This window comes from Anarhichas minor, unplaced genomic scaffold, assembly GCF_050575085.1.
Source record: "Anarhichas minor isolate MPS153535 unplaced genomic scaffold, ASM5057508v1 ptg000014l, whole genome shotgun sequence".
Lineage (NCBI taxonomy): Eukaryota > Metazoa > Chordata > Actinopteri > Perciformes > Anarhichadidae > Anarhichas > Anarhichas minor.
In genome coordinates this window covers 3896694-3920600 of record NW_027466460.1, presented here as the reverse complement: position 1 = coordinate 3920600, position 23907 = coordinate 3896694, and the positions used below count along the sequence as shown (strand labels likewise).

At 41.5% G+C, this 23907-nt stretch overlaps 1 protein-coding gene and 1 long non-coding RNA gene across 2 annotated transcripts in view; one reads left to right on the top strand and one right to left on the bottom strand.

The window, feature by feature from the left end:
- The first annotated feature begins 233 nt into the window (after nt 1-233).
- LOC142950080 (uncharacterized) overlaps nt 234-23907 on the top strand; it is a 50559-nt gene continuing 26885 nt past the window's right edge. The window contains exons 1-6 of the mRNA XM_076091980.1: nt 234-1220; nt 1303-1707; nt 4809-5034; nt 8898-9098; nt 11219-11458; nt 13175-13342. Of these exons, the coding sequence (XP_075948095.1) occupies nt 234-1220; nt 1303-1707; nt 4809-5034; nt 8898-9098; nt 11219-11458; nt 13175-13342 (2227 nt within the window). The remainder of the gene's footprint in view (nt 1221-1302; nt 1708-4808; nt 5035-8897; nt 9099-11218; nt 11459-13174; nt 13343-23907) is intronic.
- Nucleotides 19230-23386, bottom strand: LOC142949972 (uncharacterized). Its single transcript, XR_012954120.1, has 5 exons — nt 23159-23386; nt 21778-21852; nt 21279-21438; nt 21091-21149; nt 19230-20227 (listed from the first exon to the last, which is right to left on the bottom strand). It is a non-coding gene; the product is annotated as an uncharacterized LOC142949972 (long non-coding RNA).

Genomic DNA, 23907 nt, shown 5'->3' with positions numbered 1-23907 from the left:
AGATGTCTTCAACAGCAGAGTAAAGACAAAATGTGGAATTTGGTCTTCAAACATTCTCTAAATGACAGTTCTGCACTTGACAAGGACACAATGTCTTTCAGACCTTTTGTAAATACTGCAGCATCTGTGTGCAGTGTTTAAAATGTATAAATGGATGGATTGCAACTCAGAAACATACTAAATATACTATCTAAACATAGCTGTAGAAATCTGCCAATACTGCCCCAAGGAGAATGGATTGGGTTAGGTCGAGTCTGAGCAGCCTCAGTGCGGGCCGGACCAACAGCCCTCTGGACTATGACATGTTTGAGGTCACCCTGACGACAACAGTGATTACCAAAACCGACAAAATGACTGATGTTGTAATTTCAAAATGGATACCAGAGGAGGAAAGTAAACCACATGACAATGATGACATCTCTGTGGGAAAGATACAAAAAGTAACAGAGATATCAGAATCTAATGACAACTCAGTGTCTGTTTACCTTGACGCAAACAGCTTTGAATACCGCCAAGACACTTGGAACGACAATGACAACCTGACACTGGCACTGTCCTTCACGACGAGCAGCGTCAATGATGACCTCAGTAGTCAAAGCAGTAATGGGAGAAGGCATGGCTCCTCGACTCCAGACTCCGACGCAACAGAAATCCCTGCTGATGTTGATGACGATGAAGAGGAGGCTTTGTTTCTGTCTGTGAGCTCTGACATGGGTGTGCGGAAAAGCAGCATAACCCTCAGCTCAATCAGTCAATCCAGCGACAACCTGATGAACCCAGGTGGCTCTGCTGTGCCGACAGAGGGGACTGTGACTGTGAGTGTAGTTGATGATGAGAGGGCATGTCTCCTTGGTCTACCTGTGGAAGACCAGACAGAGCCTCCCTCTGAGGACGTTTGTGAAACCACTCAGATATTATCTTCGTCCTCCTCTCCTACCAATCCAGATCAAGATGCTAACGAAGTCGCATTTTCTCAACTTGAGGAAACTGAAAAATGCGATGAGGGGCCCAAACCATCCAACCCTAACACCAGTCAGCCAGCCAGAGCAGCAAAAACCAAACCAACCATTGCCATTTCAACTGCTCCCAAGACAACTGTGTCCACAGCCATCAAAGCGTCCAGTCTGGAGGCAAGGAGAGTTTCCAAACTAGATCTGAAAGATGTTGAGGCTAAAGTTGGATCACGGCCCAACCTGTCTCCATCTAAAACACCCAACCAGGTAGTGTTTATAAAAGGCTCACATGCACACATTTTTGTAGAGCTGTCTTCTGTCTAACATTTCTAATTTCTTTTTTATTCAGCAGAACAAATCTGCTCCAGCCAATGGAAAGAGAGCTGTTCCTAGGAAGGAGGAAGAAAAGACTGGGGATGGGGGTAATAAGCAAAGGTCATCTGCAGGTCCAGTCAAAGTGGCCGTGGTGCTGAAATCTATTAGAAGAAAGAGCAGTAACCCCAAAACCAACCACCAGACAGCAGCCAATGGCTCCGCTCAGCCAGAGAGGAACAGTTTGGCTGTCAGTCGAACATCTGAGGCAGTTAAGGAAGGAGCCCTGGAAACTCCCAGGATGGCTGTCCAAGAAGTGAGTGATAAACATGTCACAGTTGGATGTGTGGAGACTAAACATCCAGGTGAAGATGCTCACGAAGGTACTGGAAAAACTTTAAAGACTGAGGCTGCTGTGGGGAAATCAATGAATCCTAGCAGGGTAAGTACTATGCGCTAATCATGTTAAATTGTGTTTAAACTAAGCTTGTCTGCCTTAAACTTGTGTGATCAGTCAAGAATCCCAAAACAGATCTGGCATGAGATGTAGGTTCTATATCGTATCGGCTTCACCCTCTTAAGAGCTGTCACTATTGGGTTTATTCCCGCAAGCATGCACAGTCTAGAAGATTTTTATCACGCCCTTATAATATGCAAGGGCTCACCTTTATGTCTGTACATGTGACATATAGCAGCTTTGCGACCATAGTTCTTCTCCTAGTTTTTCTTCAGCGCCAAGCAGTCAACAAGTGAGGAAGTAAAGAAGATGAAAAGGTCTAGTGGTGTCCATCGGTGTACCGGCTGCCGCCTCGGCTACTTCCTCCCATCTTGCCCCTCACCTCAGGTGTGAAAGCTGCCTCTGCGCTGTCCATGCGCAGCTACCCCGCAGGCCTCTTGCCCTCTTGCCTACAGAAGAGCTGCAGTATCGAGCAGGGGACTTCACAGCACTTTGTATTGAAGTTGGCGGGACGACAGCTGGGCAGACTGTCTGGATACTTTGCCAACGGATGAGCTGAACATCTCCATCTGCAACTTTCCGGACATCCCGGTTGAGGACCACTGTAAGGGGCATGAGTCTGCTGGCTCAGCTCTCTCCATGGCAGACTCTCTTCCTGGCTCTCCCTCCTTCCCGTCGAGAGCACTGGAGGGTGATGATTGATGGTTCGGCCGCTCACTGCAGTCAGACCTGGCATGCTGGAAAAATCCCTGTTTTCTGTCATCGGGACGTGACGAATTCTGAGTGAATTCCCATACATCAGTGTACACGGGATCATCCCTCTCTGAAAGGGTTGGGATATGCCAGACTCAAGTTGTGAGGAAATGGGGAATCCTCCATCCCTTCACATAAACTGTCTGTACTAAAAGTTCATCAACTGCCAGGGCGGCTTGCGCTCAGCCCGGCTGCTGTGGTTATATAGGCACTTACTCAACATCAGAGCTGTGTACATCCCAGGGGTACAGTACTGCGCTGCAGAATATCTTGCTGAGGTCCATCCCACAACAAGTGGAAACCGAGTCCCACACACCCAGTTCCGATCTTGGGTGATGGGTTTGGTAAGGCGAAGATGGATCTGTTCAGAGAGAATGCACAGCTGTGGCTCAGAGATAGTGGGTCATCTTCCAATCAGAAGATCCCCGGTTTCTCCACTCCATGTCGATGTGTCCTTGGCAAAACAAGTTAGCCTTCAAACGTTGGAAGATAAAAATTTGACCCCATCTACACTTAAAGCTCATGCCGTCATTTAGCCCTGCCATGAAAGCTATAGAGAGAGATCGGGTAGCTGAGTATGACTTAAGATATACCCTGCAGGGGACACGTGATTGGTTGAAAATGGAGGTGACATCTGATTGGCTACAGATAATTCCCTGTTGAAAAAAATCGTGTATTTATTTTACATTTGTTTAAAACAATAATATTTGTGTGTGCATCAGAAATATATTTGTGAATCTTATTTTTTTTATACGTGGAATAACTATTTTTATGTGCAATGAAAAGTAGTTACAGCTTTGCAGCTAAATGGAAAATAGCAGTCATGGTATGTGCTCAAGCAGAGTTTACTGGAGTTTAACATTGTCATTAAAATGTTTACTCAGTGGTAGGTAGGATGCAATTATGAAAAGTATATTCACCTAAATAAAAACTGATGCAAATCTTCCTTTTGAGCTGTAGTTGCCTGATCCCCTAAGATGTGTTGTTGTTGTTTAACATAATTTACTTTACACAGAGAGAGACAAAGTCAAAAATGCTTAAAGTGTGTTTTAAATGAGGGAGAGTGGTATGTGTACAGTGTGTGTGCTCTGTCTGGTATGTCTGGTATGTGTTTTTAAAGGGACAGGTTTAAAAACTGCCCCAGCGTATCCTCTCATAGATAGCCTCAAGGGTATATCAGCACAGGGAGTGTTTAGAACACATTTACAGTAACCAATACATGTGTCTTAGAAACTAATATACTAAGACACATGTCAATGCTGTTTTCTGTCCATCAGCCTTTATACTGTAATGCTCGTCATGATTATGGTCAAGTATTTGTCATATACCTCCCTAAATGTTATGATTTGATGATATTCCCATCAATGATATTCCCATTCATACCAGCATGAGTTCAGATGTCTAAATGATTCAATTAGAGTAACTGAAGGACCTTTAACTTTATTATAACTTTATTTTATCGAAATTCAGAGAAATGGTGTTACACGTGTGCAGTAACATTCACTATCCACCCATCCACTTATTACCAAACAAAGCATCAGTTAGGCCCAGTCCAGCTGCCAGCTCACATGTCAACACATGATTTAGTGCGTATTGGTATGCTACAGTAATCCTTGGGCTTAGCCTCTTGGCTCAGCTGAAAAGTTGAGGAGGCTGTAAATTACAAGAACAATCTGAAGTGTTTCATCCCCTCTGACTGAGCTCTGCTCTGTGATTCTGTGTAGGGAGGTGACAAGGCAAAAGGGATATTATTAGTGAATGTCTTGACCTAAGTTGACTTAAGAATGGATTTGTGAACATTCTCAAACTTCTTCCTCACTCTCTCAAGTGCCTGACTGCACAAATAGGTAATAAATACATAACAAAGCAGTCGCTATATGTTGAGCCTTTGCTTTAAAAAGTCTGAGACAAATGCCAGGCCCCTATCCACAAACTCACTCCATGTGTGCTGGTGTTTATAGAGTCAGAGGGGGTGGAACACGAAGGGTTGGGGGTGGGGGTAAGACAGACAGAGAGAGAGAGAGAGAGAGAGAGAGAAAATAGGCCTGGTCAGAGACAGGATTGTACAACACAATACCAATTTTTTTTTTTACCCCTCTTGTGGTTGCAGCAATTTTCCCTCCTACCTCTTCTTTCCTGCTCTTTCTTTTCCTCCTCCCCCTCTGTCTTAACACACTCTCCCTCACTCCTCCCCTCTTCTCCTTCACTGCCTCCCTATAGTCCACATTTCTGACTCTGAGCGGGGAATGGCTAACACCATGGTCTCAATGCGCAGCTCGGAGCTGGGGTCACTCGGCTGGGACGCTGTCACTAAACGTCATCTCTTTCTACAGAAAGTCTCCTCAAAGCTGGGGCCCAATTCCAGGCATCAAGGGAGACGCACCAGAGAGGATAAGGGGCCCCTGGGACCGGCTCCACCTCCAGCTTCAGGGACTGGACCTCCAGGACAGGGGATTCCTGGACCCAGGCAAAACCAGAGTGATGGTTACACGTTGGGAGAAGGTGGACAGAGCACTGGAGGCAGATCTCCAACGAGGCAGAGCCAAAGTCAGTGCCAGGGTGAGTCAATATGGTTTCTGCACGGATGTAGAGACATAAACATGAGCTATTTCAGTACAAGACACATTTACTTTATAATCCCTTGAATGTAAACACACAGTAGCACATGGATTGTATGTCTGCTCTGCTCCACAACACGCTTCTCAGTTGTCTGTCAGGCATATAGACTTGTGTCATTGTCTCTGCAGCAGACTCAGGAAATGAGCAGGCGGACACTGCAGACCTGCAAGTTAAAATGCCTTCCACATACCGCATACGCACACATACTCACACACACACTCACACACTCTGTTTTTCAGGCCCTAGAATACGCTGTTTTGTGATTTCCACACTTATTTCGATGTGTGTGTGTGTGTGTGTGTGTGTGTGTGCAGCTGGTGACTTAAGGTCGTATCGTATTGGTGTTTCAGCTGCAGTGTTGCATAACAGCAAAACTCTCTATTTCTTTGAAATAGGAAGTTAAAGAACACATGGGTATCATTTTTCCTCTTTAATGCTTTCATCTTTTTTTGCGTGCGTGCGCGTGTTAGTTAGTAAATATGCTGGTGATGAGAAACTGGTGGGACACTCCCTTTAAACACGGTGTCCCCTGTCTGGTGTCCAGTGGCCTGTAACTCCACTTGTGTGTGTGTGTGTGTGTGTGTATACATAACCAGATCCAGACTTCATTACAAATCTTTTCCATTACAGGTTCAGCCAATTTATTTATGTTCGTAGTGTTTTTTATCTGTTCTTAGATATGATAGGTTTCTGTAAACAGTTATATCTGCTTATAAGAAAAAATAAATGCACCTAAATGAGAGTAAACTGAGCAGTCAACCTTTTATCAAGTGGTCGGATTAGGGTCAGGTCTTGAAAACACCTGTCAATAGATGGTCCACTATCTGTTAAACTGCTAAGCATTGATCCGCATATCATGTCACTTATAAGTTGAATGTGTCCTGTGCTGGCCACATGTATGCCACAGCGGTCGTCTTTCCTATTTGCTATGCTGATTCATACTTTTACTTTTCTGTGGATTTGGTTATGTCACTCAACCGTTTACTGCTTTGGTGTACCTGAGGCAGAACACATGCTATGCTACTCACAACCTTATCCTTGTAGATAGCATATGGCTGAGAGCTTCAGATCAGGAGACACTTTTATTGAGAAGGATTTAGGCCGGAGGAAGATGTCTGAATATGTTTGTTGCATTTGCTGCCATGAGTTCTCCATTGAGCCACCAGTTTTCTTTATTATAAGAGAGTATTATCATACACTCTGTGGGTTTTTCACAATACATGACTCAATGTTGTCACGTTTACTGGTATAAAAATGTTGTAAGTCGGGGATTGCAGGAGGAATGTAGTCACTGAAAGGTCTGCACTGGCGTAGTCAGACAATTGTGTGTACATGTGTGTTTTTGTGTATCAACAGTAAGCACGAGGCAAATCTTTAGAGAGCCAGCTCTTACCTAACAATGATTTCTGGGTAACAGAATCCAGATGCTTTCCTCCAGCTAGCTTCTCATCACAACTGAAACCAAATGAAGCCAGATGTTTCCTGCTGGCTTCAGTTGCAGTACAAGTTTTACGGCTGCTCTACCTTCACCAATAGAGACTATGTGTGTGTGTGTGCACGCTTATGCATGCGTTAATCTGAGGTAATGTAATTGCGGTGAACACATGTAAACTTTTTTCCCTCTCTTTATAACAAGCCTTTTTTCTTTGTGCTTTCTGTCCCTCTCTCTGTCTCTCTCTCTCCCCTCTGCAGCCAGAATTCATGTTTGTAGAAAGTTGGTTAAGGAAACTTTAATGATGTCTGTGGATAAATGAGCTTGTTGCAGTCAATAATAGGGTACGGCCCAGAATGATAGAGAAAATTGTTGGTTGTAAACATACAAAACCAACAGTATTAAGTACAAATGTATAAAATGAAAATAATTTACAGCACTTGCAGGATGCACAAAAGAACAAAGGAGAAAACGTGTCTGTTAGAGACTTCCTGGGGGCCAAAAAAGAAGTAGGATAACTTGCATATTTAGTCATCAGTCGTTTGTTTGTATGACTGTGCGTTCAAATAGGTGCAGGGGCAAATACAGCCATACGTCAACTTTGAGAATAGACCTAGAGACAAGATGTCCTTGTCCTATTTCTATGTGACGGTATTTAGTCTGTTCCTGTCTTCCAGGATCAGTCCTCTGAGTAGGAGGACGAACAGGAAGAAAGAGTTCATAGTTCAGAGGGAGGCAAGGTGTGTGGACAAGAGACAGAATGCCTGTTTTCTCTTTTACAACAATGCCCTGAAAAGCAATTAGCCAAGGCAGTAAAATGCTTTACAAGGAAATGTATAAGGAATGGAAGACGAACTTAGGACCCCACGGGCACATTGTGTAGAGCTATAGGAGGAATCAACAGTGAAACCAGTAGACACAGCCTCAGTCTTATGTGAATAGTGGATGAGACTGTGACTGACTACAAGCACGTCATCACTGTGGAAGGGGCCAATCCAAACACCTTAGTGTCTGCCCACGATATGAAGCATCGCTTAAAGGCCAGATAAATCACACTGCAGATCCCTGTCCATCCATCTGTTGTAGCAAGGACAAGCAGTACCTCCGGGGCCTCCCTGCTTAGCTGGAAATCAGGCTGCATGTCCTGAGAAACACAGACACTGCCAGAGTGATATGACAGTACTGGGCTCTCTGATTTGGAAGACAAGTTCTTAAATATGCCATGAGTTAAATTTGTGAATAAAAAAAATAATATGAAATAATTGTAAGCAGTGTTGACAGCTGAAGACAGTCAAGAAATTTGAAGGGGCCATTCAGTGATTTACTACATAAAACAGCATCAGCACAAAATGTTGGGGAAATATTTTAATGACTATATTCTTATTGAAAGTGAAGCAGACTTTTGTCTTTACACCAATTTCTCAACCTCCTTCAGACACACACACACACACACACACACACACACACACACACACACACACACACACACACATAAAAAGTCGTGTTTTCATGGCATTACATTGACTTGCATTCATTTTCATTAATTTACCCGAAGGCGACCAAAAGGCGAGTCACATAAATGTATGTCCCCACAAGCATGCTCACATGTGACTCTTAACTAAGCTGATTCAATGCTTTGACCGTTGCCATGGTAATTAACATCCAAATTGGTATTCGAATGTATCATTTTTTTATTTTTATTTTTATTTTTATTTTATTGAATTGAGCATGCATGACCAAAAGGAATAGCTCAATGTTTTTGCATCAACATTAAAGGTGAAGTCTGCGTTTCTAATCCAATAACTTTTTTTTTACCTCAGTCTTCCTCCTAATTTAGTTCAGAAGCTATGAGGCAATGAATATCATAACGTGTGACATTAACCTAATAATACTCTGTTGCATCTACGACTCATCTACAGGTTTAGATCCTTGTTTGTTGTCCGATCAAAGAGAGGTGATTTCTGGGTCAGGGTTTGGTTCTAAATGGATGTAGTGAAGCTAATCTACCTTTACATGGGATGAATACCTCTTTTATATTATAATTGGTCAGCTCACAGAAACAGCTGTGTATGTCATGTGTTAGTAAATGTTCAACTTTACTAGAATGTACTTTAGTTTCAAACTCTTGTGTCTGCGTTAAAAAGAACAGCAGCTTTCCATTCACTGCTCAGCTGATATCTTTTGACGTCTCTTCTTTTCTTAGTTGCATACACATAATATGTGATACATACAAAATATTATGTTCCCAGATAGTATCAAAGTTCATCAGACTGTTTTAGACCAAATATTATTTCCAAAGTCCATTTCTGTATTGTGTCTGTAATGATGAATAAAGCTCATTTATTGCCTTCTGTATTACTCTGTCTCCCAGGTATCCCAAAACCTCGCACCACTGCAGCTGTCCTGGGTCCCGCAACGTCCAACTCTAAACCAACAGCCAATCAGCAGGCACTGGGGCCTGTCAGAAGACCTGCTGCACCCGTCGCATCAAAACTTCCTGTAAAGGGACTACCCACAAGCCTCACTTCCTCGTCACTGGAAAGCACTGAGATCAGTGGAGCCACAAGCAAAGGTGAGGTGGTGGGCCTCTCTTCTCCCCTCTCGCTCAAACACAACTTAACTGACTTCACTTTCACTTTCTCAAGCCCCCACACATATGCAGAGTCTGTCTCCACCGTACACACACACACTCACACACACACCTAGTTCCCATGATAATATTTATGTTCTGTATTTAGTCGTATCAGAGAAAACTTTTAGTGTAGTGCTGTATATCCTCACACAGTTAGTTTAATGACTCATTTATTTACGCCTTACAGACAGATCTGTCTCTGAAGACATTATTGTGTGTGTGTGTGTGTGTGTGTGTGTGTGTGTGTGTGTGTGTGTGTGTGTGTGTGTGTGTGTGTGTGTGTGTGTGTGTGTGTGTGTGTGTGTGTGTGTGTGTGTGTGTGTGTGTGTGTGTGTGTGTGTGTGTGTGTGCGTGCGTGCGTGCGTGCGTGCGTGCGTGTGTGTGCGCGTGCGTGCGTGCGTGCGCGCGTGTGTGCGCGCACGCGCGTGTGCGATGCCGGGAATATCTGGTCCACCCAGTGTCTTTCCGGTGGTAAACACTAAATTCCTATTTTATTGTTTGGTTTGGAAAGCGCCAAATTTGCAAAAAAACATATTGTGCATAATATCATTTTTCTGCAGCTGCACTGGTGACAGACTGCATGTGCTGCTGGACTGTGCTCCACAGACCTCATCTACTGCTCTGTGACGTGCCTTGCCACATGGACATTGTTATTTTTTGTCTTCAACGTCGGAATTCTGACCACTTTGTCCTGTAACAGCCATCTGGATGGCCTGCTCCACCTGTACAGACAGTTCAACCCTCCTCAGACCATCCCTTTTAGGAGCAAAGCCTGAAGAGGATGTGCAGTGGTGCCTATTGCACCCTGCCTCCTAACCCAGAGAAAAAAGAAGAGGAATTGCGCAGCAGCTGAAGCATTGTGTCCACACATCTGCTGAAGGTGGGGGGCCAGGGCGTAGCCAAACGGCAGTTTGTGTACTCGTAGGCTATCCCCTTGAAGGTGAAATGCAAGAATATCCGTTTTTTTTCTAAGTCATCTCAACCTGAAAGTATGCACCTTTGTAAATCGAAGGTGGTGACCCAATCGGCTGAACCAGTTCCAGTAACTGCTTGATGGTTTACATTTGGAAGTTATTGTGGGCAATGCATCGGTTATGCAGAGTTGAGAACAGGTCTGTTTTACTGCCCATCCTCTGGTTCTCCAACATGCTCTGTGAGCCCTTGCTTGCCTCTTAGCCGCCACAGAATGAGTGAGATCGGTGGGAGACGCTCAAGATCTTGTAGAGCGCTAGCATCAAATCTTGGTAGTGCTCTGCAGACTAACCAGGCAGGCTTGTGGCTGACCGAAGAGGTTCTTGAAGCAGGAGTCAGTGCGAGAAAAAGGGTGTCGAGCAGCGATGTGTGCTGGTTTATATACTTTGGGGTCTGCACTTACTTGGGTAGTCCTGATTGGCCGGCAATGCTTATGCAAATTTCCAGTGGGCGAATGTGTGCTATTGGAGGACAGTAATACCCAAAACGTCCAGTAGAGGGTGGGCCTTTGTGAGTTATAACCACATGTGACATACCCTCAGTGCATTTCTGTTGCACTTATACATCCACATTTGCTTAATCTCTCCCGATAAATCAGATCAGGTACAACAAGTGAGCTGTAGGTCTCCACATGGTGAAAGAAACACACATAATAAACATTAGACAGTCCTTGTTCTTTATTTGTCTTTTTTACCTCACAAAACCCAGTAGATTAACATAACACATCCCTTTCTCACATCCTCTAACACACACACACCTGGGAGAGATATGATCGTATCTGACATGAAGAATGTTGATGTTACACTAAAATCTCTGATTATTACATCTGTAGTAATATCTTCTAACAAATGAGATGCTGGGCATCTTGAGTCTCCAGCCTTGACACCCCACATGCTCTCATTTCTGTTGTCTTTCATTAGCACAAATTGAGCGATAACTACCTCAGACGGATAACAGTGTTTGTTCATTCAGTTATCAAAGAACTTCAGAATTAGCATGATGTAATAATAATGTACTTTCTGAATAATTACAGAATTTCATGGGGGGCTTAATATTGCTCAGTGTAATTTCTATCCCATTTCTTCCAGCTTCTCCATCATCTCCTGGAGCTCCAGCACCAACAAGGACCAAGTCAGATGAGCAGCCCAGCAAAAGCACACTTCCTGTGAGCAGCCAGCGCACGGAAAAGCCCCTCATCTCCAGCACTGCAGCTACCAGCAGCACCAACACTCTCAGTGATGCCATTACCAATGGTGTCACTGCTGCTCCAAATCCCCCTGCATTGAGGAGCAGAGCTCTGTCACTGCAGGCCAGGACCATTGCTCCAGGTGAGTGTGTGTGAGCGTGATTTACCCATCTTGTGGGGACATAAATCAGTAGGGGTCTCATATCCACGGCTATAAATATAGCAATCGCCGTGGCGTTTGCTTTAGCCCTGTTTGAATCAGTAGGGAATACCTACTTTAACGCTGCGGGGAGAGTTTGTAGCGTGTATGCTGCTGTTGGTTTTCCTGCTAAGCTAGTTTAGCATAGCGTGCCTCTCCCAGAACACATGTGGCTCACCAGAGTAGAATGCTTTTCTTCCGTGGTGGCAGTGTCAGACAGCACGTTGTCTGTTAAGTGGGGGCGTGTCAGACAGCACGTCGGGTGGGTTGCCATGTTGAGCGCAGTGGCTCCACCGAGAGAACATTATATTTCCCACAATTTAAGCTTCTGCATTTTCCAAATGCAATAGTATTATTCAAACGTATTGTTCGGTTCGTAATGCGTATATATATATATGATGCGTATATATAGTGTATATATATATATATATATATATATATATATATATATATAATGCGTATATATAAAATATATATTTTAATGAATACAGTGTCGTTTTACACAAAAAAATGAATGTTATCTGAGGAGAATGGATTTTTTTTCAGTTGTCTGAATTTTTCACTTTTAAACAATTGTTTTTTCTTAAATGCCTTATGTAAGCCAACTATCCTCATGCAATGCTTTATATGATATCTTACGAAAAAGTTACTCCTAATTTTTGGTGCTTTCTCCTCGGAAAGTCCAGCAACATGTGTATAAAATATATATATAATGCGTGTGTATATAATGCGTGTGTATATAATGCATATGTATATAATGCATATATATATATATAATGCATATATATATATATATATAATAAGTATATATAATGCATATATATATATATATATATAGTTACGTCCCCTTTTCTACTTGTCCAGGGGATGAGTAGGGATGAACACACGCCAACCCAAAGAACGTGGAATTAACCATATACAATATTTATTTTAGTCAAGTATTTTCCAACAAAAACTAGTCTAAAACAGAGTGGCAGAGGATGGTTTGGTCGTGCCAAACAAATCAAAATCAATATAACAAAACTAGGCCTGACTAAACTACCTCTGAAACAAAACAGCTTTTCCTGCTACTCTAAACATTACTCCACCAAAACAAACAGAGGGGGCACCGACCAATAAACCTAGTTTATCTAGACAAAAAAACAACTACGTGTTTGCATGTAAAGGGTACCCCAGACTCACCTACTGGTTAGCATGTTGGCTTTATAACACGAGACTTGGGTACTTCATCTTTGCATTGGAGGAAAGAAACAGACAGCTGTTTCTGTGGCGTATCCCCTCTGAGTCAGAGACGGGGTAATACAAAGGATCCTACTCCAGGGAGAGAAATAGTGACTCCAGCTGAAAAACTAGCTATTAGAAATTGAGAACTGAATGAAGACTGATGAACAAGAGAAGGATGGTAGAAGATAGTCAAAAAAACAACTTCCTGGTCATAATCTGGCTTCTCTGAATTCAAATCTTCTGTGTTGTTCAACTATGTGACCCAGCACCTCTCAGGAGAGAGTGGAAACAGATCAGAGTCAATTGCTTTAACAATTGCAGCTGTCTTAACTGCAACAGGAAAGTTTGAGCATCAACATCTGGCCAGCGAGTGACACAAAACCCTTTAGAGAAGTTCTGTAATGGGCTTTAACTTCTTCTGTGTCCTCTTCACAGGTCTGAAGGGCCCAACAGTCACCAATAACAACACAGCAAAGACAGCAGCTGCCCATCAAATAGCAGAAAAGATAGCTCCTGCTGCCAATCAGGGCCTGACAAAGCAGGCATTCCAGTATCCCTTGCAAAGAAGCAGCTCAGCAAGATTCAGTCGACTAAACAGCACAGGTAAGTGTGTGTGTGTGTGTGTGTGTGTGTGTGTGCTTGAGTACTATTTTTTTGTATTGGCAACAAACTGTATATAAGAAGTGAAAGTTGTCACCGTGATGTCACCCATTGGTTTGTGGATTCCCGTTTTGAAGACAAGAGTTCGGCATTTTGGCCGTCGCCACCTTTATTTTTTATGCAACCAGAAGTGACCCGAGAGGGTAGAGCTAAGTACAAATAAACCCTGAACAAGACATTTTTAGGTGACCAAAATTAACTTTCATGAACTGAACAAACTGTGAAAGGGTTAAAGTTGTAAGACGAAAACACAGACAATTCTCAGACTGAACGGTAGTTGAATGGTAGTGACCTGTCAATCATAGTAAGCCTGCCCTAAAGCATACCGTGCTTTATGGTCTATTTTATTCTAAATGGGACCATAATTTACAAAATGAAAATCATGTTGTATTGAAGAAGACCTTAAACTTACAACTTACAATGTTTACTGAGGTAATAAATCAAGTGAGAAATAGTCATTTTCTCATAGACTTCTATACAACCAGACTTCTTTTTGCAACCAGATGAGTCGCCCCCTGATGGCCATTAGAAAGAATGCAAGTTTAAGGCACTTCTGTATTGGCTTTACTTTTCAGAACTGGTTGCTGCTTGGTTGGCAAGAATAGATGTGTGTGTGTGTATAAGGGGCTGCAGGTGTGTCAGCGTCTCAAAACCACAGTAATCCCAGGACTCTTGGCAATAGCTACAATGGCAAGCATCCAGCATTATCACGGCTTCTGTGTGTGATTTGTGTGCGTTGACAAGTGTGGTTGCATCTTGAATGATGTTGACATTAAAGCTCCTTAAGCCGTTAACCTATTTGAACTGGTATTTGATAACATTTTATGCAAGGTTTCATGCAGATTGAGGCTGTTGATAGCCAGTATTTCAGATGAATGTCTGAGTGTTGACTGAGTGTTTCCAAACGGTAAGAGAGGAAAAGATATCAGATACTGACAATGACTCAATCTGATGTTGTTGTTTTTTTAAAGCAAATACTACATACTGCATTATAATTGTTAAGTATTTGCTCAGAGAATCTAACCAGTTCCACATTGTGAACTTCCATCAGCCCTCAATCTCACATGACAAAAACAGAACGAATTTGATCGTACCAGTTTTCCACAATACCAAGCTACCTCCCTGAGTGATAAAGACTTGTTTTAGTTGGTTCACTGTGTGCTGGACACTCAGTGTGATTGGTTGGAAAAATCTGAAAAATGTTAGCAGCCTTATATTTTGCATTCTGTAAATCAGTTTGTAGTGATATGAGATCATTCCATTAAATCCAAAAGCACACTGCTGGATGTTTACTGTACAGCTGTTCACACACAAACACTCATGCTTGGGCTGACCATACATATAATACCCTGGAAGCTTAAGCAAACATAATTATCATCCCTCTGCAGTCTCTCTGTAATTATTCTACTGCTCATGACACACACTTGTATTTGAACACGCACTCAAATGATGTTCTTTGAATTGAGAGTGGAACTATATTTGCATCTCAGCAATATTTCAATTTATTCTTTGAGTGCAGTTTAGTTTGCTGAAGCACTCAGTTTTAAGCAGTAAACACTCATTTGTTTACTATTTGAAGCAAGCAATTGGTAATAGGAAATTACCAAGTCTCACACTTTTGACATCATGTCACACCAAAAACCCATTTTGAAGCAGCTTTAGAAATGATTTTGGTATCAAACAGGTTTTTCACATAGTAATGCAAGCAGATACAGGTGCACTCACAGGTGGTGTCTTAACGTGGGGCATTAAAAGCCCTGGTCGTATTTACTGAAGTCGTCTAGTTTGTAAAGTATAGCTTTTCAGCTCAATCAGCTCAAGACACACCTGTTTAGACTGGCGTTTGGGTAAAATTCATGCTCCAGGTCTGCTTTCAATCTGTTTTTATTGTGCCTTCTTAAAAATGTTTCATGTTTTAAAAACTGTTCTTTTTAAAACATATTTGAAAGAAGAAAATATAAATAATACAATGTGACCATTCACATTGTGTTATTTATGTTTTCTTCTTTCAAATACCGCTCCTGTTGAGCACTTTTTGACTTTTGTCTGTGAAAAGCGCTATATAAATACATTTTACTTACTTACTTACTTACACAGGGCCCGGGTTTTATTGTCCATGAGCCATGTTGTGCTCTCAGGGGACAATGTGCCATGGGTTGTAATTTTCGAAGGCTGTTTTTTCTTCTTACTTGTATTGCAAGGAGTACCTTGCAAATGAAAGTTTTACCAGAAGAGGTTTTCGTATAAAAATGCATCTTAACCGCTGCATCACCAACCACTGCAATAAAGAGAAGTATGTCATATCCAGCAGTTGAGTCAATGTAAACACATGATTTGTGGTTCATCTTCAGTTACCTCCTGCTTCCATTTGCCAGGTGCAGCTGTGAATGACTAACTCTCTCTTTTTTGCTTGTTTGTCTGAGTGAGCACCTTGTTTCCTAAGAGAGCACCATGTGGCCAAAGGCAGTTGTGATTATATAATAATATAAACTGAAGAACAAGCGTAAGTCATGGCTCGCTGCGTGTCTCTCCTGTCTCTCCTGCAAGCAATTTTTTTCCTATATGGCAAATTCATGACCCGCCATCTTGTGCCTGAGCAGTCGCGGACGACCTTCCCGAGTCAGTAAACAGAGGGTGAGGGCCTGTCGGTGCCTTTTCAAAAAAGGGCCACAAACATCAGACACAGCCTGCCTGTGCTCCATTCAAGAATCAGAAACAGCTTTATTGTCGAAGTATGCGTGCACATACAGGGTATTTGCATCTCTCTCAACACATACATAGAAATAGAAAATAACAGCTAAGGACAACAAATAATATACAAATATTTATAGATTAATTTTATGTTGGGGAGCAGTATCATCACAAGTTATGTATATGACTGGCAAAATAACTCTGCCAAGCAGGACACAGCCGCCTGTGCATTTGAGTTTGTCGACTGTGTTAGAAATAGTGAGTATGATGTTACTAGCAGACAGTTCACACTATGGGTTTGAAGTATTTAAGGCTCACTGTAGCGGCTGTTACATCTCTGAAAACAGACGCAGCAAATTTCCATACAGGCGTTATTTGGATAAACTGACCACATATTGGAAGTCTTACTAATGCTTGTTTTCTTGCATGAAAACAAAAATATTAACAGCTTTTCTTAACTGTACTCAAAACTTTCTTTCTAAAGTAGAACTATCAACTGTTAGTAAAACTATTAATACAGCACAGTCATGTTACAATGTTTTCCTTTGAAACGTCCAGTGTGTATTTAAAGGGATCTATTAACAGAAATTAAATGTAATATTCATAACTATGTTTAATTAGTGTATAATCACCTGAAATTTAGAATGAGCCCTTCATATCCAATAATGAACAAACCAAACACTGGCTCTAGAGAGGGCCTTCTGTGTTTTTGTTACCTGAAGGCCACCGTGTATGCTTGTGAAACTGCGGTAACGTGAAACGCAGATTGCAAAACCTTGATACCACCAGCTGCCGTCTGACTTCCCTGTTCCTAAAGTAGTTATCTTAAGTTAAGTATGTTAAGTTAAGTTAAGTAGTTATGTTAAGGATGGCCTTTGAGTGAAGAGAGTTGGATAATTAAATTAATAATTCATTATATTTAAATTATTTTTTTTTTAATGTAAAATCTGAATCTGCAACGTCACCAGTCTCTCTGTCAGGAAAATGCAGTCCGGCAATGTTTTCCTCTGAGGTAGAAGTACGCAGTAAGTAGTATGCAGTCGAGTGCTTTTGGGGCCTTTTGATTATTTCGAAGTAATGAGGTAGAATGGTAACATAATTCAACAATTTTCATAACATGATAAATGAATAACTGCGAATACTTCTCACCCTTTCTCTAACTGGGAATGTTTATTAATGGTAAAACTATAAATACTTTACAGGAAAAGTCCTGCATTCATTTTTTTACTTCAAGTGAAAAGTAAAAGAAATGCATTATCAGCACTTAGTACTTAACTCTGTTTAAGGTGGAGCTTTTAATTCTAATATGATGCAGGATAGTTTAATGAATAAGCATGGTATTTGAATTGTTATCTTTTGTGAGCCAAATCTAAATCTACAATGTAACCAGTAACATTTCTCTGTCAAGTACATGTAGTACTATGTTTTCCTTTGACGTAGAAATACACCGCAAGTAGTAAAAAGTTGAGTTGCATATTATTTAGTGCCATTTAACTTATTTCAAGGTATAATTACCTAGAATAGTAATATAATTCAATGGTTTCTTTATTTAAACATCATAGTAAATAATGGGAAAGTCCGGCCCTGATGTGTTTTTCCTGAACCATAGTGTATTTTTCATTGAAGTCTCCGACCGTGTGTATTCCTCAAAACCCAAGAAAGCACAGTGTCTCTCGAGATAGCTGCAAATAGTAACACCACAGGCTAAGCATTCAGCCGGTTCTGAACAGGCATGTTTTGGGCACTGCACTAGCATCTGTAAATTCACAGACATTTCATTGTTTTATGTGGGTGTAACGGGTTGTATATGGACCCAAATACAGCACACAAGATTCCAGGAACCGTTGACTTTATTATAAACTTAGCAGGTACAGAATGAAAAAAATTCCTTGGCAGAGCAGCAGCAGCTATATAGTGGGCAGAATTAATCCGAGTCAGGAACAGAAGGCTGGTGGGTTTATCGGGAGTCAGGCGAGACGGGTAGATCAGGGGCAGGTAGGGTCGATTACAGGAGATCAGTCCGTGATAGAGTGCTGGAGAGTCTGGCATCAAAAAGCAAAGAACAATCTGGCAATGTGTGTCTGGGAGGCAGGAGTCTATATTGATTAGTGATCAGAGACAGGTGAGTGAACAGGTGAAGGGAGTTAGACTGACGAGGAGGGAGTGGCTGACAAGTAGAGTGAGGAGGGTGTGGCGCTGAACTGTGACAGTGGGGAAAAGGGAAAAATATATATTTTTAAATCCAGAACATTTCATGTAAAATTAAACTTTTTTACAGTGTAGGTGATAATTACTAATGCCTTTTGATAGTTAAATGCATGCAATACTTGTATCTTCGGAATACAGTCTAAGATAATGTATGTGTTGTAGGAGGAAGCAGAGGAAGCTCAAGTGTTATGCTGTTATATATACAACACTCAGTTGCTGGCACTCAGTGGTGTGTGTGTGTGAATGAGAGAGGCTCCTCCCACCCTCTCGGGGTTTCATCACACCTAACCTTGACATGATTAATCTCTGACACTTCTCTCATTCAAATAGAGGCAGAGAGAGGACGAGAGACCTGATAAAAATAATTGAGTGAGTGAGGGAGAGTGAATGAGCGAGGGAGGAAGGAACACTGTAAAATCTAATTAGTTAACCTTACTTAAAAAAACCATGCAAACCGATTGCCTTGAAAAAAGCAAGTAAAGTAAGGTACTCATTTCATTCAAGTATAAGTATACTTACACTCGAGTTTCAGAAACTAAAAAAAAACAAGTGAAGAGTACTTGAAACTTTACTTAAGATGTACTCTTGACTTAGTAAAGCCTACTCAGAATTACTATTTCAAACAACTAAATAATTTCAAGTGAAATATACTTTGTGTGTATTCCAAGCAACACATTTATTTAAGTCAGGCTAACTTATGTGACATTTACTGCTACTTAATATTTCTCAGTTGTATTTACTTGAACACTAAAATCATTTACTTGGTAAAACCATGCAAACCGATTGCCTTGAAACAACCAAGTTCATGTTACTCGTCTAACTTAAGTATGTCAAACATCCTTTAAACAATAATGAATAACAGGTTCCATTGTCTTCAAACAATCACATTTACACATAATAAATCAAGGTAGTGACACAGTTCAAAGTTCTAGTATATGATTTTTTTATTTTAACATTAGGATTTGGTTCGGATAAAAACATTTAGTAAAATGTACAATTTGATCATCAAATAGACATGTACTGGAGGTTCTATATTTCACAGAGGAACAACTTTTTCACAATAGCAATTTAAAACACCAAATGCTCAGCTATGTTACACTGCTTTGCCAACTCACTGCTATAGGAGTATTGTGAACAATTGAGTCTGCTGGACTGTCTTTTTTTCCCCATCAGCCTACATATGCCAGCATCAAAATCAGTGATGGTACAGTTATCTGCCATCAATACTTGCCAGCTGTAGTATAAATTGGGCTTTATAAAATTAAATGCAATTATAATACTGAAAAAGAAAAATCCAACCCTGATCTTTAACCTAACATACAGTCCTGAAACAACAACGTTAATACTGTAATAGCTATAAAACGTCGTTGATAGACCAAACTTGGTAAAGAACCAACGGGCTGACAACTACAAAGTGGCTTCATTCAGTTAGCAGAAGCGTATGAAAGAGAAAGGACTCTGGCATTGGATCACACACTTTTTTAACATACACTGGCAGCCTCTGGACATGACTTGCTGATGAATCCATGGGCTAACTATTTGAAACGAGTGCCTTAATATAGTTAACGTAACAAAAAGCAACTGAATCTAATGCCAAACGTCAACACCTTTATACAGTAATTTACATTCTAACTATTTTTAAGAGTTTGCAGTTTTGGTGGGAGTTTGTCTTGTGCCAAGCGTCACTCTTTGAATGAAGTTGAAAGTGTTTTTCATGGCTTTAGGGTATTCAGTCCAAGTGTAAACCCAAACAAGAGGCAAAGTGCTTGAGGTAGGTTCAGGAGATCATCCATTACAATACCTTCCTCAACAATGATGAAAGTAGACACTGGGTCAAGGTGGAGTTGATTTGGAGAGAGGGACATCTTCACCGATGTTCGTCAGCACCCCAACAGATACTTGTGCCCAGGCATCATCCCTGTCAGAATCCTGTGTAAGACCAAACGGAAACATTACAACAAGGAAATATAAATTGTCACTGTGTCATATGTCCCGTCTACGCTGCCTTCCAGCCTTGCCCATAACGTTTTCCTTTCACACACACCTGCATTTAGTAGTTGTATCCACATTAGTGGGCCTAAAACAGTTTTGACCAGTTTACAGATGTCCAGTAAAGAAGATGAAAGAAATTAAGTATTGAAGTCTTCCTCGCACTAAATATTCTTTGCCATCCTCGTTAGATTGTATTAGCTAATGTATTCGAGGGAGAGATATGATCTACCGCTTGTGCATTATACACAACCGGAGATGGCAAGCAGGCTTAGCACCGTTGACCTGAGCTGAGCAGTGCAACCCGGTGGCATGGACTGCGAACGGAGTTAGTTCAATATATGGCTGCTTCACCTTATGGGTGATGCTACCAGCCTAGCTCATGTGAAGCCAGGAAAATACACCTTTATCCATATGCATTAAAAAAAAATTGTAACAAATTTTGGGGGGCATTTCTGCATTATTCGACAGTAACAGTAGAGAGACAGAAAAGGCAGGGATGAGAGAGGCGATGACATGCAGCGAAGGCCTCCATCCAAATCAACTTCCGGCCGCTGTGGTTGGGACTCAGCCTTGCTGTGATACGTCTTGAGGCATTATGTTTATCTCAGGATCACCTTGAGGGAATTTCTTCAAATTTGGAACAAAGGTCCACTTGGACTCAAGGTCGAAATTTGGTGGTCAAAGATCACAGGTCACCGTGACCTCACAAAACACGTTTCTGGCCATAACTCAATAATTCATATGCCAATTATGACTATTTCACACAAATGTCTGGATAAGATGTAACTATGAGAACTTACAAAGCAGGTGTGGCAGAAGTGACTGGGGTCATCACCAAGTAGAACAGGGAGGCAGGTTTCTAGAAGTGGATAATTAACAAAAAAAGTTCAAGATTATGTAACATTCAAATCTGACCATACAAATATGTTTGTCAATGTGACAATGAAACAAGTGTCACCAGAATGTTTGTTTGACAGTACGGACTCACCCGTGAATCAATTTGCTGCACAAACTCAGCAGATGTCTCTCTAACACTTCCGTTCTTGGACTTGAAGATTGTGACAAAGTGCGGTGTTTTGTAGTGGTCCACAGCATCAACAAAGTCATTCTGCAGGTTTGTGGTGGCTCCAGTTAAACTCTGCAAACACCTAGAACACACAGAAAAAAAACATAGAGTGACTAAATCGGCTTGGACCAATGTGGACATTTTTGAAAACCATTCTGTAAACAAAAACACCGTCACAACTGTTGACATCACTGCATTTTGCAAATTTAAATCAATAGCATACTGCTATTTAGTCACCAGGCTGAGTGACAGGACAAAGTATTGATTGGAAATTGATTTTGATTTAACTTTTGCTACAGCGAGCTAGTCTATTAATTCTAATAAAATTGTAGCATTAACGCTTTGTCAAAAACTGCTCTACCGCTGATTATAACTCCTTAAGCCTAAATATCCTCCAAATTATAGGCTACTGGCATCTCACCTTTAGTGAACCGGCATCCAGCGTTGACGAAGCAGCTCTTTAAGAGCCCTCAGGCAGTTACCGTGAGCACTTCTTCTGAAAAGGACAAAGAATATTTAAGTTAAAAGGAAGTTGTACTTATATGTTGTTATTTAGAGACAAATCCCTTGATAAATGCATGCTTTACCGGCATCACAGGAATAAACATTTGATTTTGTTAAACTAATCTTTTTGACACAGGTCAAAGAAGCTAGCTAAGACCACCAATATCCCTGACAGACAAAAGAAATGACTGGGTCATAACGTATACAAGCCTCCTCGATATAATTGTGGGATTTTTTTGTTTTAAGTTACCATCAAATGGAGATTGAGATGATTTCTCCTTCATTATCAGTCACAGACAGCTTAATGTAGCTGACAGCTCGAGAGGGGGAAGGAAAGGTCGTTCATTTGCGCATTCAGTGAGGCTAAAGAGCGGTGTGCGCGCGCAGCTGCAGCTTTTAAGCACTTTCACTGGAATCGAATTAACGTTGAATGAAGCCGGTGGCTACTCGCGTCCATGTGAAAAACTATGGGTGTGTTGGAAAGACTCTGTTACAACGGCACTAGTCAATAAATACACAGACGTAGCATAGCCTACCCTAACTGTTGCGTTCACTCCCATGATATTATCGTTTCCTTCAACCACGGTTTGCATGATATATAAAAACATGTCCGCTAACGTCATACACCCATCACGTGACGTAAAATAATATAACTCCACCGCTAACGAAACAAACAGTACTGTTAAATAGTCTTCTAGTTGTCTACCTAACGCGGCTGCAAACCGCACGTTTCAACAACACCGTGTTTAACGTCGCTCTCAAAGCACGGTTCATGCTGCATTCACTTGTAACTCGGAATTTCCAAGTTGTAATGTCGTGCGACCTGCGACCAAAATACGTTGGCTGTGTCAACTCGAAGAAAACCGAACAATTAAAATGTACATCGGACTTTCCACTTTCGTTATGGAAAAATTAAAATATGTTTTCAGGCGAACCTGGAGCAGTGGTGGGAACAGCTAACGTTAGTCTTCAGGCTACCGCTAAAACATGCCTGAACAAGTTTAGCTAAGCTAATGTGCAGTGACTGTTAGCTAAGTCAGCTAGCGTTGGCTAGTTAACAATTAAAATATGTTTGCAGGCGAACCTGGGGCAGTGGTGGGAAAAGCTAGTCTTTAGGCTACCGCCAAGACATGCCTGAATAAGTCTAGCTAATAGACGAAATGTGCAGTGAGTGTTAGCTAAGTCAGCTAGCGTCGGCTAGTTAACGATTAGCAAGCGTTAGCTCACGCTAGCTAACATTGGCAGCAGTCAGAAACATAAACATTTTACACACAGTTACTGTTTGCTTGATGACTTACCTTAATATTCTTCAAAAGCCAAGTGGTTTGTCTTTCTTGCCTCAGCTACCGAGTCCGCCGATCCACCATCTTGAGCGCACACATGGACTGAATGTGGGCTTCTGCGCATGCTCAGACCTCAGCCGTTTTTTGTTACTTGAGTGTTTGAAGTTAGCTTAACTCCAAACAATAAAGTAAATAGTTTTTTTCCACCCGCAATTAACGCTGACTTAGTAAAATCTAGTAAGAAGTCATATTTTGGATGACAAAGTAAAGTTAACTAATTAAATGTAAGTCTGGACAACTATTACATTTTACAGTGAAGCCAGCGGAGCAGCTGAGACAGATTATTCAAATCCCACCCACTCCCCCTCCTCCCCTGCAGCATCCCTCTGTGTGTACTGGCTTCACTGAGCTTTTGAAACAGCAGTAAAATAGGAGTGGATAGATGCTCATCTTTGTCCAACCACCCAGCATGTGTTTGTAAGGGAGAGCAGTAGACACACACACCTCAGTGGGACGGATCGCTGTGTGTTTTGCAGGCAACAGCAGAGATGGACTACTAATCATCACCGCAATGAGGATTTTCTCTCCTCTCTCTCTCTCTCTCACACACACACACACATGCGAGTACTGCCTTTCTCGTTCTCTCCATTTTTTTTTATCTCCGGATGATTCACTACCACCTGGACGACGGTGAAGCACGAAGCTATTTTTGGTGCCATTTTCTGTTTTTCTTGGCTTTTTCTTGTACTTTGGCTTTTATTTTA